Consider the following 17164-nt stretch of genomic DNA (forward strand, 5'->3'; position numbering starts at 1 on the left):
GGTAGCACGGGTAAGTAGAAAAATGAACTATTTGGGAAAGGGAGGGGTTCAAGATGTAGTAAGCTGGAGAAAAAAATATGCATAAGCTAAATCAACTAGCAAAACCTCTTCTGTCTGTAGAAACTATTTATTTGTTTTGTGAATTAAAATAAATTATTATTATATGGCCGGTTTGTGACATCAGACATACACTGTAAATTTGTTTTGTACAAAAGGATGACATATGTACTACTAAGGATACACTAATCAGGCTTAACAGATAAAAGCATTTTAATATATGTTGGAATGTTTGGTTTTTATTTAGCAGGTAAAGTGACCAAAGGACAGCAAAAGATTTTCCCCCTTTTAGTCAGCTGGGGAAAATCCAAGTAGATCACCCATTTCAAAATCTTTAACATGCAATAATTCCATTCACTTAATACTGAAATGCAGCCATTTTCTGACTAGCCTGTAACAAAGAAAGGTTTGTGCCTTTGGAGAACAAAATTCAAACTGGATAAATATGGATAAAAAGAAACTTAGAAAAGTTTGGAGCAACAACAGATCTTCAAGGACTTTGAGAGAACTTATGATCTATGGGATTTTCTGTGATGGGTGCTGCACAAATCCTATTAATTTATCTTAACTGTTCAGGTCAGCATTTTTCTTCTAAACACAGAAGGGATTAGCTTTGCTAAACTAAAATGATATTAGATGATATTGGAAGGGAGCTGTGGTCCTTCTGACATTAGGGCTGGGATTCAGAGAGATGATTTAGGCACACCCATGGCTTTTCATAGGCCCCATGGATTTTATTTGAACAGCAGACACACACACCCTCCCAAAAAAATCTGCTGTTGAAAATCCTCCACGTCTCAAAAGTAGTTTGCCAAGTGGCTTGTGGGGTGGGGTGTGAGGAGGAAATGCTCTACTAGTCCAAAGCCCCTTAGGTGTGTGGAACACAATTGCCTGGTTCCTTGGCTCCTGGCCTCAGCATACATTCTGTTGTGAAACACATCCAGTTTCCTTTGAGTGCATTTTCTCCCCTTACACTTCTGCAACTTGCTTGCTTCCTCCAAGCTGCAATCCCTTGTCTCCTTGTGTATTTTTGGAAGGGCAGACAGAGAGACGGCCTGCATCATCCGTGGGAGAAATCAGTGAGTCACAGCCTTCAGTTACGAGGGGCTTTGTTTCATCCGAATCCCTCTTGCCAAGATGCTGACAGTTAATTTGAGTCATCGGCAGTGAACAAGCTGTAGAGCAACTTGGATATTCTGAGGATGGAATAGGTTTAGGGGAAGGAAGGAAGGAAGGAGATGTTCACCCATAACCTACCTCTGTGGTTTGAGGGTCGGGTTTTGAGAGCGGTTGTACTGGTATTATTGTTTCACTGTCTGCAGCTATCTGAACCTTCACTGAAACCAAACGTCACATTATTGGAAGCATGGCTAATGGAAAATTCCAGCATCTGTCTTGTATGTGCAGCTGTTAAACGGAACTGTCAGGGTTCAACCTGGAGCCAGATCTAGGGTGGTATTGCTAAACTTTCTGAGAGCTGGAGCACACTCCACCCCTCCCAATTAAAACTGGGGGCATATTCCATGTATTTTTCACACTGCAGCTGTGCAAGTAAGAATGACCTACCCTTAGTGAAACTCATTCCCTGTGTTTGTGCATGCCACAATTCTGAACACTCCCTCTGCTTTGGACAGGAGAGGAATCTACAGCTGTGGGGCATACAGAGATACACAGGCAGCCTCCTCTGAGGGTGGGTAGTTCTGCTGCATCTCTGGAGCATGCAATCACAGCCGAAGCAGTGAGCTGTGCCGCAGAAATACAAGGGGAGGAGGGGAGTGCAGGGCACATATTTTGCAGCACCAAATCATATGTGCCATATGTGCCGAGGATTAATGAACAGCTAAGCACCTGCTGCCTGCATTTTCTTGTTGAAAACTAAATTAAGAACTCACTGAATTGAATATGGGTGTGTGGGTGGGTGGTTGGGGGGAGGTCTGTGTCACAGAGTAAAGTATTTAAACTGGGAGGAGAAACCAAACTGCTTTCTCACCCCGTAGGAGGGGTTAATTCCAGATCTTGACTTTGCATTTTAGGAGCTTGCAACGCAGCCTGTTTTGTTGCATTTCTAGGTGAAATTATGCATCTAGGTTGAACTTTGCATGTGTTCATGCTGAAGTTTATGTACTGTTTCATATTCTAACCCAATCCCAAAGGTGCATTAAAATATAAATAAAATACATTTACATGAAATTGAGAGGCTATTCAAATTGTGCTACCTGTTGCTGCAACTTGAACTATAAAGCACTGTTCTCTTCCCACATACAAAGCTATCCACCATTTTGTTTTGGAAGGTTTTGGGACTGACAAGGATGACATCACAGTTTTTGACGGAATGTCTCTGTTCCAGTTACTGATGGCTTCCATCTTCAGCACACTTTCAGCAAAATAGATTTCGTTGCTGATCTAAAATGCTTCTTCACACATCACATAATTAATGTGTGCCTCTACAGTGGGACTAGATACACTGATGGAGAACAGGTTTATCAACAGCTATTACTCATGCTGCCTCGATGAAACCTTTATGTTTAGTGGCACTATGCCACTGAATGCCAGAGTTTGCCTGAGTTCTCTGGGGTTGAACTCTGCTGAGCACTGCCCCTTGTGGTGACTTGCTGTACAGCAGCATCTTTTTCAGCTCTATGCTGACACCATTCATTGAGGCTCATTATGGGCTTCACTGCAGACAGGAAGAATATAAGATGGGTGCCCAACTCAGATACCCCAGTGGGCCAGAACCAACCATGACTTGGTGTGTGGGGGCCGTGGTAAATGTTCAGGACATTAATGATTACATTAAAATTATTGAATATAAATGAAAGCAATTAATAATTACTCATTACAAATATTAATGAAAGCAATTATAAGTTAACCACAGCATGAGGAAAGTAGAGGAGGCTGCTAGCAACCGTTCCTCCTCCCTGCCGCTCATGCCGCTCAAAGCTTAATTTTGGAAGGAGGCTGACCCCCACCAGGGCTATGGAGCAAGGCAGCATTTCACACCTCACCTCAGGTATCCCAAAACTTTGGGCCCACCCCTGGCGCCATCAAAAAGGTCCCCAGATCCAGCCCCCGGGCCTTATGTTGTGCAGGCTTGATACAAGAGTATTCCTCTCTGAAGCAGATCTTGCCTCAGTTTAAAGATGTCCTTGCTCTGGTGTGTGTGTTCTTTCTTGCTCTGTCTGCTGGGCTTGACCTATGGAGTGTTCCTGATCTTTGGCTCCTGGCTTGGCCTGACCTTGGGCTGCCGGTTTTGAGCCCTGACTGGTTGTTTGGCTCTCTCGGTCCCAACTTCTGCCTTGTGTCGTCTAACACCTGCTGCCCATGGCTTCATCTTGACACTGTTGCTGAGGGGCAGCAGTAGGGAAGAGCTTCTGCCTTCCTGCCCTGCTTCTGAGCTTCTTAGAAGTATCTGGCTGCTCATTGTAGGAAACGCAGTATTGAGCTGGATGGACCTTTACTCTGCTCCATTTATGTTCTTCAGTCGTATCTCCGATATGGATTCTGCAGACTATTTGGACCTGTGTCTGAAGTGCCACAAGTAGTGTTCCCTCTAACAGGGATTCCTAGATGTGGTTGACTGCAACTCCCAGAATCCCCAGCTTGCGAGCTTGAGTAAAGAATTCTATGACCTGAGGCAGAGATCTCTAGCCTAGTTTGTGTGTTCAAGTCTCTGAGCCCTCTTCAGTCAAAGTGGGGTACGCCACATGGTCCTTGTGATTGCCAAACAATATGAAACCTCTGGATCTATCATCAGCTGGTCAGCACAGCTGCATTTCTGGCTCCACCCTGTAGCAACTAATCTCAGAGATACTTGATTGGATCCATAATGTTGAACATGGATTGGAACAGTAGTGGTGCCATTCTCGTGATACTTTCACAGAATATTACAATAAAATTTAAACCCATATCAGCAATCTATATGCAAATATTTTAACCAATTTATGATAGCAACAAATTAAGGTTTCAGCAATTTGTGTGTGTACGCGTGCCTGTGTATGTGTACACACGTGCTCGATATTTATACATGAGATAATAATGCATGCTTCTTCCCTTGTTTACCCTGCATCCAGTGGCAGCACCAGAAAAAACAAGTTGTTCTAGTAAGAACTAATCAGCTTACTTTCCTTTCTCTGTCTCTACAATTGGACTAAATTTGGTCCAGATTGAGGTCAAATTGAGGTCTTGTACCTCAAATGTTCATGCATCCGCCATCTTGCATCGGGGTGGTTGACATCATTACAAACGACACCATTGAGGTATCCCTGTGTGTCACTCACTACAACTGTACCAAATTTGGTCCAAATCAGTTAGACAGTCCTCAGGTTAGTGCATTTGCACCTAAAAAATTCATACATGCACCATCTTGGATTGGGGTGCTTAACTGATTTGAACCAATTTGACATCAACACAAACTATGGCATTGAGGTGTCCCTATGTGTCCCTACAGCTGTAGTAAATTTGGTTCAAATCAGTTAAGCAGTTCATAAGTTAGCCCACTTGCGCCTCAAAAGTTTACGTGTCCACCATCTTGAATCAGGATGACATCAGCACAGGCTATGCCATTGAGGTGTCCCTGTGTGCCACTCACTACAACTGTACCTAACGTGGTACAAATCAGTTAGATAGTCCACAAGTTAGCCCACTTGCGACTCAAACATTCACGCGTCTGCCAACTTGTGTTTGGGATAGATGACATAATCACAAACTATGCTTTTGAGGTTTCCCCATGTGCCCCTACAGCTATAGCAAATTTGGTTCAAATTGGTTAGGCAGTGCACAAGTTAGCCCACTTGCACCTCAAAAGTTTACGCAGCCGCCATCTTGGATTGGGTTGGATGACATTATCACAAACTACGCTGTTGAGGTGTCCATATGTACTTGACTTGGTTCATATTGTACCCGATTTGGTTCATATTGGTCCAGGTGTTGCAAAGTGGATGGGGTGGCGGGGTGGGACACACTGACACACCAAGACACACAAACAGAATGCTGTGTGATTTCATAAGCCTACTAGAAAGTAGGCTAAAATTGGTGGGGGGGCATAGGAGGGACAAAATGCATTTCTGGGTGGGTGAGCTGTGTCCCATGCATTAGAGTTCTGAGAAAGAAAGGGGGGCAGGTTGGGGATAACTACATTTCCAAGAGGGCAATTGCCCCCTCCCCTCTGCCTTCTGGATCCACCCTTGCCTGCCTCTACTTCCCCTCCTTTCCTCTCTTGTATCTATAAACTGAGCCCCTTTGGGAAGGGATCTGTTCTCAGCTCTGTTGTGAACTGTCATACACGGATGGTATAAGAAACAAACGAACTCAGTACCTCAGAATTAGATAAAAATCAGCACATGGGAAATGCAACTGGGCGGAAGTTTGTGAGGTTCTTATTGCCCATCAGAAAATGTATCTCAACTGCGCTATCCCCAAGGGACAGGAATAGTGTCTTTTTATAGTTTGATCGTGGGAAGCACAATGTGTTTGATGCTCAATGTATTTTTGTCTTGAAGTAGCGCTGAAAAGCGTAGCCAAATGTTTGTTGTTGTTTAAATGGTACACCAACAGTTTCAAATCTTTTGTGCGCCCTTCATGCTTGATTAAGGAATCCCATTAATAGTGGAGAAAATACTAATTGGTAATGTCTTTTGCCAGCCATTACTGGCCCAAGCCTTCTATATAATCCACCGTTGATTAACTTAATGGAGGCTGATGCAGTTTTGTGTGAGAGAATATCAGAATGACAATACAACCCTCTGATTCTTGGACTCTCCAGTGTCGGTCGAAACTGTGCAGGGTGTATAGTTGCCAGAAACAGCTCTAGTGCAAATTAAATTTTCTAGGCAAAATGAACGTAATGTACTTTCAATTGTCCATTCATTACCATTGTCAAGACAAACAGACATTGCAGCAATGGCAAAGTGTATGCGACCTCACTTGAGCAGCCAGATTGTGTCTTAATTCAAGCTTTATTGATTTCTCTTTGCTTTCCTTGGCAGGTGACATCACACAGAAGGGCTATGAGAAGAAGAGATCAAAATTAATTGGGGCCTACTTGCCACAACCTCCAGGTATGTAGAGACATACAAGCAACGCATGAAACTGTCGTGTGTATTGATCATTAGGCTAGGATATAAATGTGTATCTTGGGGGAAATTATCTTGGGCAGAAAGGAACTGCTTGCTGTCGTGCAGTGTATGTAAATTGCCTCCTCCCCATACACACCCCAAGATTTTGTAAACAAATGTGTGTCTGCTTGTATAACTATATGGTAGATGTATGTATGTACACACAAACACACATATGTGCACACATGCACACAGACACAGACACACGTGCTGCTATGGATTGCATGGAAACTGGAATAGGATTAAATTCTTAATTTAATTGTAAAGAGCTAATGGAGGAAATGATTAGGGACATACAGATCACATCAGAACTAAAGGACACCTGATAAAATTAGCCACATTTTATCCAACATTTAAAACCAGCAAAAATGTTTTCCATCACTTAGTGAAGCCCTGACGTGTAGGACTCCAGAAATGGTTTCCAGCTGCAGAAATGGATTCCGAAGTGAACCAGCCCCGATCTGTTCATGCAGCAGGATGGAACAATGGAATCCTGATATGCTAGCACTTTAGACTGCAAGTGGAGGGATACCAGTTTTGAATGCTTCCCTACTTTAAGGCAACAACTCTCTGCAGGTACCTAGAGCTGCAGAGAGAATGATTTTAGCCCAGCCTATTCCCTGTTGTCCTCATTTCGTACGTGTAGGAGGTTTTCCTTTAGGGAAGCTTTCAAGAAATGTCGTCCTCCACTTGCAGGCAAAGTGGTAAAATGCATTCTACCACCTTATTCTGCTGTATGGGGCCTTAGACAAATTGATGAAACAATTCCCTGATGTTTAATTGAATATATGAAGCTGCCTTGTACAAATCGGACCATTGGTCCGTCTAGTAGTATAATTTACTCCGATTGGCAGTGGCTCTCCAGGGTTTCAGGCAGGGTTATTTCACAGCCCAACTTGCAGATGCCAGTGATTGAATCTGGGACCTTCTGCCTTCAAAGCAGGTGCTCTTCCACTGAGCTTCTGCTCCTCCTGAGATGCAATGGCCGGCACCTAACATTTTCTTGCTAAGAGCCAACATGATTGACTTATTGCCTAGGGACCGAACTCCTTTGTTGGTGTCCTCCCTTCCTGTATTCATAGTATTTGTTACAAACTATAATTGGAAATGAGCAAAATGAGAAGCACAGTAGGTACAAATAGCATGACCCATCCAAAGTCAAATATCATTACATCCCATTCATTTTAATGGCAGGGATTTAAGCACAAGCTCGTATCAGTGAGATTTAAGAGTGCTTCAGTTTGACTGGAATTTGCCCATTTGTTGCATGGGGAAATTTAGTCCCTGTGTGATTTCATCTCCTGAAGAGGAGTTTTAGGGGCTCATAATAAATTGAAAATGTGTCTATTGTATGGACCAGGGGTTCTCAAATTTGGGTCTGCAGGTGTTGGTAGACTACCATTATCCCCAGTGAAGGCCATTGTTGCTGGGCATGGTGGGAGCTATAGTCCAACAACATCTACAGACCCAAGTTTGACAACTCCTGATCTAGGTACTTCTCCTCTGCTTGAGATTTCATTTGTGCCAACCCACACCAATTTTACAATGGTGGGCATCAGCTTGGATAGATTCTGACTCTCCCCAGTAGAGTTGCTTTCATGTCCTAGAAACAACCAGACTGCGGTATCTTACAGGTCTATACCACCATTTTATCTCTACTTAAGGTAAAATTCTAGGACTTCACCCTATCTTGTATCAGTGAAGTCAATTAAGACCAAGTTGGCTTTCATTGAACTACCTTAGTGTTACAAGACTGTTGGCCATGGTCTAATCTTTAAGGATGAAAACAATGACTTCAGTCTACCTGGCATCAAGATACCTTCTGTTTTCCCTGTAGGCCTCAGCTGCTTTTAAAGAATAATGTGTAAAACTTCTTCCTCAGTTGGCCAGGCTGGCTCCATCTTTTTGTGAGATGTATGCAATATAGAAAAGCAGCTCTTTCCCCCTTGTGATCAATAAATAGAGGTTTAGGTCAGGAACCTAAGTAGTAGAGTTAGGTGGAATTAAGTTCCCTTTCAGAGGCTCCATGGTCCAAAGTATCAGATGCTGGGGATGAATTGCAGAGGGTGACTATCACGATTTTGGTCTGCTTATAAGGTTTCTGGGGCATTTGGATAGCCAGATCAGAGACTGAGTAGTAAGCTATATGGACTCCTAGTCCAACTCACCATGTCTATTACTTTGTTTTTATATAAGATAAATAATATAAGAATTATTTTTTTCTCAAATTAATGGGATTTATTTGTTTAGGGCCAGGCTATGGGCCAGGATGTACTTCCCTTCACATTAATAATAACATTATTATTATTATTATTATTAGTAGTAGTAGTAGTAGTTAATAGCAATTGGATGTGGTCACAGCTAAACACACTTCTGATAATTGAACCACATATTTTACAGCAGTTGTATCCGTAATTTTCAGAAACATCCAATACAGGAAATAATTTGTGTTAGCTTCTCAAATGTCACATTGTTTGTTTTTTAATAAAAGACCCTTGACTCACAAAGTCAAAAGTGCTGTTACAGCCTCAGACTAGCAAATAGATTTCACTAGATATCCAAAACGAGCAGTATAGAGATCTCATTTCAGACCCTCTTTTACAAAATCCAAACTCACTAGTTTCAAATTTTAACATGATTCATGTTGTATTGATTAGCATGTGCGCACGCACAGACACACACACACACCATATTTTCTTAGTAGTGCTGTTCAGCAGCACAGTCTATAAGGTGGCCCCAGAATCGATGGTCCCTAGGGACAATGGGCTCCCAGAGTTTGGGGGGAAACATGATTTATTACATTTTTATCCCACCTTTCTTCCAAAGAACTCAGGGTGGCATACATGGTGTGTGTGTCCCCCCATTTTATTGGCATACATGGTCCCCTTCAATTTTGCCCTCCCCCCAAACCTCTGAGGTAGTTTAGGCTGAGAAAGAATGATTGGCCCAAGGCCACCCAGTAAGCTTGATGACTGAATGAGGATTTGGGCCTCCGTCTCCCAAGTCCTTGCCTGACATTTTAAGCATGTCACCAGATTGGCTTTGAAGAGGAGTACCAATTAATGACAGTGAGGCGCTTCACACGATTCGTGTGGAGCGCCTTACCGACTGCAGATGATCATGCCTGCAGCCCTGGGTGGCCGGATCAGCTGCACACACAATTACCAGCTCCGTCACGGAGCTGGTGGGGGCTGCAGGGATCGGGGGCCATGCAGCCCCTGGAAGTTCCAAGATGCCCCACACAAGTGCACGGGGCATTCTGGAGAGACCACCACCAAGGCTCCCAGTCGAGGGTCTACTCGTGTGTCGCCGTGAGCTAAGAACCCGAGGTTAACGGAGCACTCTCTCTGTTAACCTCATTTAAGGGGAGAGGGAATTAGATGGGCTAGCCACCTTGGAACCACCGGGCTTGCCCGCGAGCCCAGTGATTCCCATGATCAGTAGAAAGCGGGCTAGGCTCCTTTAGCCTGCTTTCCACTGATCGTGGGAATAACCTCAGTGTGTAGTAGCCTGTTTCTGAAGGTTTTTGACTTGCCATCACTCCCTCATTCCAAACAGTGGAGTTGTGCAGAGGCATCTCGTTGGTGTTCCGTCAATTCCCAAACCTATATATCTGAATAGTATTACTCCCAGTTCTCCATAAACGGGTCGTACACATTGAGGCTGGCTTTAAAATATGCAAGCAGATAGGGATAACTAGAACTAAATGGTTTAATTTTTTTAAAAAAAGCTATGGGGAACTATGATGTACATTCTGTGTATTAATTTTTTTGTATAGAGAACTAGAGATATATGCTTGTGCTATGAAATTGCAAAATCCAGACCACATTTAATATTCTTGCTACCGGGGAGGGCTACCTGGCTGAGCTAGAATAGGCATGCTGGCCTTCCCTTCTCTCTCTCTCTTTTTAAAACAATCCCTCTTTAAAGTTTCACCTCCCCTTTGGCAGCTTCACCTGTTCCGTGAATTGATGGGGTAGGATGGGAAGGCACCTCCCTGCCTTTTAACTAGCTGTGGCACACAGCAGGGCATCCTGCTCTGCCCAGGCTAGGAGCCCAACGGGTACTAAGCGGCACGTGGCAGTTCCCAGCCTTCAGTTGCAGGCACTTGATAGCAGACGGTCGTTTCCAGGTAGCAGGTCCAGACTGACAGGCGTTCTGGCTGACAGCTCAGACGGAGGAGGCCTAGTTTCTCACTTCGGTGGCAAATCTGGGTCAGGGCTATACCACATCAGGCTGCAGGTGGGTGGTCCTTATGCGTCCAAAGCTGGGTCAGGCAAGACAGCAAGGCAGCTTGGAGGCATGAGCTCTGATGTTGAGCCGGCAAGGAGTTGGCAAGGACTGGAGGCCTTCGTGGCTTGCAGGGGCTAGCCCTCCCTGAATCCCTAGGGCAGTTCTCCTTCCAAGAAGGCGCTGAGGCCAGTTTCCCTCTTCTCCTGAGGAGACGCATTGGGAGGGAGGCCCTGAGCAGCCAGGTGTGCTGCACCTTTGGAGCCACAGCTTCAACCTGGTGCAGCATCGGCTCTGTTCTTGGGGACTTGAAGTGATGGAGAGCTTCTAGGGAAGGGGCTGGGACTGGCATCAGCTCCGACGATTCTGGGAAGCTGTCATCGGGGGCAGGAAGCCAGGCCGGGGCAGACTCCCCCTCTCCCTCTAAGCAGTCTCCTCTGGGTGATTGGGTGAGCCAATGTTTGGGTGAGCCTGATAATATTGCACCACTGTGCAAAGGAAGGAAGAAGGAAGGAAGGGAAGAAATCCCTCCACATAGAAATCCAGGATAGACTGTCTATCTCCTTGACATCTAGTTTTCTTTGTGGGGGTGTTGTTGTTGGGTGGTGGTTTTTTTGTTTTTTTTGTTTTGGTATGGCGGAGCATTTAGTCATGTGAGCCAAGGCCACACCCCCCCACACCCCATGCAATCTGAAGTGTTTTCCAAATCAGTGGGAACTAGGCCATAAGTTCTGAAGGACCTGGAAGCACACCCAGTGGGAATTCCCATGGAAGGCAGATGATTTGAGAAGTTGCTCATAGAGATATCTTTGGAGTAGTGAGGAGGTCATAATGCTATTACAGAGAAATATTATGGCTTTCTTGAAAGAAGAAATCTGGTTCAACAACAACTAAGGAAACAACACATATATTGCACAAATATGTTTAAAAAGGCCCTTAATTTTATATCTGTTCTTCATTCTGAGCTCATATTTTCACTCCACCTTTACATCACTTTTTTTGACCCAGGGCTCCTTAGAGCCCTGTTTATCACTGTTTTCAGAGTCCAGGCCTGGCACGTATGAAGCAGATATTATGGAAGTGATTGCCTGTGTCTTCCATCACTGAGTAACCACAACTAGTCCCTTTTTCTTAATTTGGGATTAAGAAAAAGGGCTTTTTGGTCAGAGAAGTGTGATTCCCAAATGTAATATCCCTTTTTTCGAATTTCAGCCATTACACAGAGTATACAAGGTTCAATGCCTGTTTCTCATTATCAGGTTAGATTAGAGCTCCTTCTTTGTGGTCAATAGCTAGCCATTTATAGAAAGGTCAATGGCTAGCCGTTAATTTTAAAGAAGAAGAAAGGCCCCTTATTCTTGCAGACACAAATTCTGTTATTAATCAGTAATAATTGTGATTAGAAAATGATACTGAAATCTTGTTTGCACATGCACATACATATGCATTAACAGACAAACATATAACCAGAGCTGTGTGGTGTTCTAAGGAAAACTGAAATTCGGTGCCAAATTTTGTGTCAAGAGAAGCTCAATTCTGAAACCTGTTTAATTTAAGCAAACTTGCATGTTTTCTCTTGGTTTGAATAATTGACTCTGCCATTTTTACTTCTTTTATTCATTCATTCTTTCATTCATTCGATTTCTATACCGCCCTTCCAAAAATGGCTCAGGGTGGTTTACACAGAGAAATAACAAACAAATAAGATGGAACCCTCTCCCCAAAGGGCTCACAATCTAAAAAGAAACATAAGATAGATACCAGCAATAGTCACTGGAGGTAATGTGCTGGGGGTAGATAGGGCCAGTTACTCTCCCCCTGCTAAATAAAGAGAATCACCACATTAAGAGGTGCCTCTTTGTCAAGTTAGCAATTTATTTTGATTTTGCTAGTTATAAGAAGGAGCCTTGCCATTAACTAATGGAAAGCTTGTTTAGCTACCCTTTTGGCTTCTACTGACACGTTTTCAAAGAAATATTTGCAAACCTCAAGGGCTAGAGACTTGTTCTTTTTTTTTAAATTGAAAGCTGAGATTTGTCTCCATTACTACATTTGGTGGGTGTCTGGTGCTCCCACAGAAACACAGCATACACACAGCCCTGCCAGTTATGTTAAGTTGACCTTAACGTCTTGAAATGTGGAAAGGATAAAGGGCACATGATTACAATTCATTATTTGTTGTACTGATGTTCAGCTATAGCATGTTCTTTCTTGGGGCTGTATTTGTAATACTGTCTGTTTCTCTCTCTGTATGTCTTCAGTGCTCTCCATACAAAATTGGTGTTTTCATATGATGGGATTCTCTCTACCCTTGATCCATATGAATGGAGGATTGCTGCCTCCCCCCCCCCATGTGGGGAAGATAAATTGTCTTTAAATGGATGTAAAGTTGGGAAATGACTGAGGCTGCTTTCTGCAGCCTCAGCCTCAGCCTCAGAGCACCCTGTTTTAATCATCCATTCATTTTACCAAATCTATCCATATTGAGAAATGTAAGCATTGATAAGGCTTGGGGTTTTATTGCACAGTTGACAGGGGAGAGATAACTGCTGAATTCCACATCTAACCTTTGGTGAGATGTCTGTACTTTTTGTGCAAAAGTGCCCACCAGACTGACAGTAAACCACAAGGCAGTTCCCCACTGTTCCAGCATCCAGTCTTCTTGCTGCTGCTTTGCTGACATTACAAACACCAATGTTGGCAGAGTGGGAAATTGATTATGTGGCTCCATACTGTAGAGGGTGTATATGTGTGTGTGTGTGTACACATGTGTACATGTGCACTCTGCATGTGTGTGTGTAAATGCCCTGTGTGTGGGCTTGCGTGTGCATGTGCACACACTTCACTGCATGGGGGCGGGAGCTCCATCCGTTGCTGTAACAAATGTAAAAAAACTAAACATGATTTAATTAGTTTTTTTCAACTTGTTACAGCAGCGAATGGAGCTGCCGCGGTACGGTGTAGACTGCAGCACAGTGAAGGGGCCGCGAGAAGGACGCTCCGCACTAGCAACATTGGGGTCTGTGACATCCGGGAAGCAGCAGCTAGAGAGCGTACAGCACCGCACAGCACGGCGGCCAACCGGCCTCTCTTTTACTTTCGATTTGGTGAGCACAACAAATACAAGTGTGTGTGTGTGTGTGTGTGTGTGTGTGTGTGTGTGTGTGTGTGTGTGAATGAATGCTTCTTTTAAGAAAATAACCTTGTGTTGAAATGCCTTTGGGTATCAAGAACATGGCTAATGAAGACCACCCTTGGAATCGCAGAACATGTAACTGCTAGTACAATGAATGTCTATATACCACTTAACAAAAGCTCTCACAGTGGTTTACAGGGAAAAATAAATAATTACGCTGTGTCCATTACAGTGTATACATGTGTACCTAATAAAGAAACATGAACTCCAATTTTGGGTAGTAGAATACCAGCATCTCCCCTTGGGTGATGAAATGATGAAAATTATAGCATTTGGAATAGAGATGGGCATGAACCAACACAGAAGTAATTATCCCCCTGTCTCTGTGTGTGTGTGTGTGTACACACACACACACACACACACACACACACATATATATACACACACACACACACGCATACACAATTACTGAGTCAATTTGCCAGCCCCTCATTCCTGAAAGATCCTCCCCATTAAACCCTACTCCAAAATAATACTTCCCTACTTCCCTTTACTAACTGCTCCGTGAGGCAGCAGTGGGATGAGTGGTAGTGACGGATTGGGTAAGGGGAGATTCCCTCATTATCTTCCCTTCCTCGTCTATTGTCAGGCCATTAGCTTTTAGAAAGGCTACAAGTTCCAAGGGCTGCTGTGAATTTCCCCGTATTCCCAGCGTGCTAAGGAACAGCATGTTGGGATGGCAAAGAGGAAATGGAAGAAGAAACCCTTCCAGTTCCCATGCTGCCACTGCTGCTTCTGACACTCGAAGCACATTAAGGGAAAAAGGGGGGAAAGAGAGGAAGAATTCCCACCGCCACTTCCACATTCTTGTCTCCACAGCCACTGGTCATCCCACCTCTGCTCCTGGGATCTGTAACTAAAGGGAAGAAGGGAAAGATCAAGTGAACCTCTCCAAGGAGAGAAGACATTTGGGGGAACTGAAGTGCTTGCCTCCTCTTTGAGGTGGACCTTTCAAACTTCTAAGATAATTTTCTGAGTTCAAGCTTGGAGAAGCTAGCTGGCATCCCTAGTTATAAGCATTAGATGTGTGTGGCATACTGAGCGGCATGCAGGCTGGTGCTAGCTACATGTACCCATGCATGTCTTCAAAGTGGTGCACAAAGGTTGACTTGGAAGCGTGAAATTTCCCAGGGTGTGATGATCCCAGCCTGATCTCAGCAAGACATTAAAGCTATTCACATAATCCCCACCAGGGCAGGTGGAAAACAGGGTTCCATCTAACTTCCCCCCAGACGATCCTTTTGTGTTCTCGTGGGCGCACTGTCACAAGCCCACACGATCCACACTGCTCCATGCAGCGCAGATAGCTGGAGACTGGTACTCATTGTCCCCGCCTCCAGGAATCCCACAATGCACCATGCAATAAGTGTGGTGCATTGGAGGATTTCCCTGGGAGTCAGGCGCTCTAGGCACCTGACTCTGTGTACGCTTGGGCTGCGCACAGCTCAAGCATACAAATGACCCCGTACTTGGGGTAAAGGGCATGCTTGCACCCTTTAACCCAGGTAAAAGGCTGGTTACAAAACCCAGACTTGAAGGGGAGGCAGCGTCAGGATCGGGCTTGATCCGGGCCATTACACACAAGCAGCCCTACTCAAGTAGGGCTCTCCTAACCTGGGTAGGGCTGCTTGTGTGCATAGCCTTATTTTCTGACTGACTGAGAGGAGATTTGCAAGCACTCCATGAAAGCGGGGTGGCGAGGTCACCTATACTGCACTGAGATACATAGAGCTGTTGGAACCAGAGATGATCACCAACAGATCTCTATCATGACAGCATACTAAAAGAAAGGCCCCATTATTCCATGATTAATCATTGTTTAGGGGTTAAAAGTGCTCTGCACTATAAGATGCCATGTTATGTGTAGGCATCACACAGACACCTTCTCCTTCATGATAGCAAGCATGACTTGGCCCTTTAGCTAAGCAGGGTCCACCCTGGTTGCATATGAAAGGCAGACTAGAAATGTGAGCACTGTTAGATATTCCCCTTAAGGGATGGAGCCGCTCTGAGAAGAGCAGAAGGTTCCAAGTTCTTTCCCTGGCATCTCCAAGATAGGGCTGAGAGAGATTCCTGCCTGAAACTCTGGAGAAACTGCTGCCAGTCTGTGTAGACAATACTGAGCAAGTTGGACCTATGGTCTTTCTCAGTATATGGCAGCTCCCTATGTCCCTTTTGATTTCATGGTTATTCTGACATGAGCAAATGCGTCAGCACATGTCCATATATTCATGCCACCTCATTTGTGTACATGATGAGCCGGGTCTCACGATCAATGAGACTGGGTTTGAGAAGCGGAGCGGGGAGAGTGGACACGAGCAGGGTGGGAGCCCTGGGCAGCTGGATTGGCCGCCCACACGATTGCCGGCTCTGTGATGGAGCCGGCGGGGGCTGGGGAGTTCGGGGGCCCTGCGCAAGCGCTCAGGGCATACTGGAGAGACCCCAAGAGCTGGGAGGCGGCTTTTCGCTTACCCTCTGGGGGTCTATTCATGAGTAGCTGCAGCACTGCTACTCACGATCAGAAAAACCGGGTTTGCGGAGCACTCGCTCCGCAAACCCGGTTTAAGGGAAGGGGTACTTAGGTGGGTTGACTGCCGGGAGGCAACCGGGCTTGCCTGTGAGCCTGGCAGCTCTGACGATCATCCGAAATTGGGCTAGGCTCCCCTAGTCCAATTTCAGATGATCGTGGGAATAGCCTCGATGATTTTATGCCCTCCTGATGCAAGAAAAATGTGCAGGATTTACTGGCATAGCTGGTACACTCACTTTGCATGCAAATCTACCAGTAAGTAGTAGTAAGTAAATGCTTTTATTTTTTTCAGCTGTAGGCCGTAAGCTTCATTTCAAGGAAGAGGAAGCATGACGATGCCCAGCCCTACCTGTTTTACTTAACTGATAAACCTTTAATTAAAATATGTTCAATGCAGTGATTCCCATTTGAGATTCTTGGTGTTTTCATTTGGCTAAGGATGGAATCAGCCCCCCCCCACACATGCTTTTAAAAAGTCAGATGGGGGTTTATTGGTTTCTGCTCAAACAGATCAGGATAAAAGAGACATCTCCTGTAGAGTGCAGACAGCAGTTAATAGAAAATGTGGGATTAAGATGCAGAAAGAGGCAGAAAGTGATGCAAACAGTGGCAAACATCCAGAGCAGCCTATGTGAATGATCTGGATATCCCTTCGTTGCTGTGGGCTCACTGCAAAATGTGTTTTTGCACAAAATTCACAAATAGATTTAGGAGATTATCTCCGCTCTGGAAGTTCTTGTTTAGAACCAGAAACACATTGCTTGACCATCAGCAACGAGTGTCCTGTTTAAACAAGCACTTCTGGAGCATGGGTGAGCTCCTAAAAAACATTTGTGCTCTTACATGCAAGCGCATTTTGTAGTGAGTCAGCCGCAACGCAGGCATATTTGGAGCACCTGTGTTAGGCTGCTCCTCCATTCTCAAATTGAGTAAAATTGGCCACCTTGGTGCCACATGCCCAAAGGTGTCCATAAGACGAATCCCACATAAACTTGCCCCACTATCATTTGCCCTCTCTCCAGCCATTCTTCTACAGCT

At 44.6% G+C, this 17164-nt stretch overlaps 1 protein-coding gene across 10 annotated transcripts in view; it reads left to right on the top strand.

Annotated features, from left to right (window-relative positions):
• The window catches only part of DIP2C (disco interacting protein 2 homolog C), a 415907-nt gene that overhangs the window by 261907 nt on the left and 136836 nt on the right, over positions 1-17164 (top strand). For 8 of the 10 annotated variants that reach the window (XM_053260637.1, XM_053260642.1, XM_053260647.1 and 5 more), the window contains exons 2-3: positions 6042-6113; positions 13334-13507. In XM_053260637.1, the coding sequence (XP_053116612.1) occupies positions 6042-6113; positions 13334-13507 (246 nt within the window). The remainder of the gene's footprint in view (positions 1-6041; positions 6114-13333; positions 13508-17164) is intronic. The other 2 variants (XM_053260645.1, XM_053260646.1) reach the window with 1 other exon arrangement.

The sequence above is a fragment of the Hemicordylus capensis genome, chromosome 6 (assembly GCF_027244095.1).
Source record: "Hemicordylus capensis ecotype Gifberg chromosome 6, rHemCap1.1.pri, whole genome shotgun sequence".
NCBI classification, from domain to species: domain Eukaryota; kingdom Metazoa; phylum Chordata; class Lepidosauria; order Squamata; family Cordylidae; genus Hemicordylus; species Hemicordylus capensis.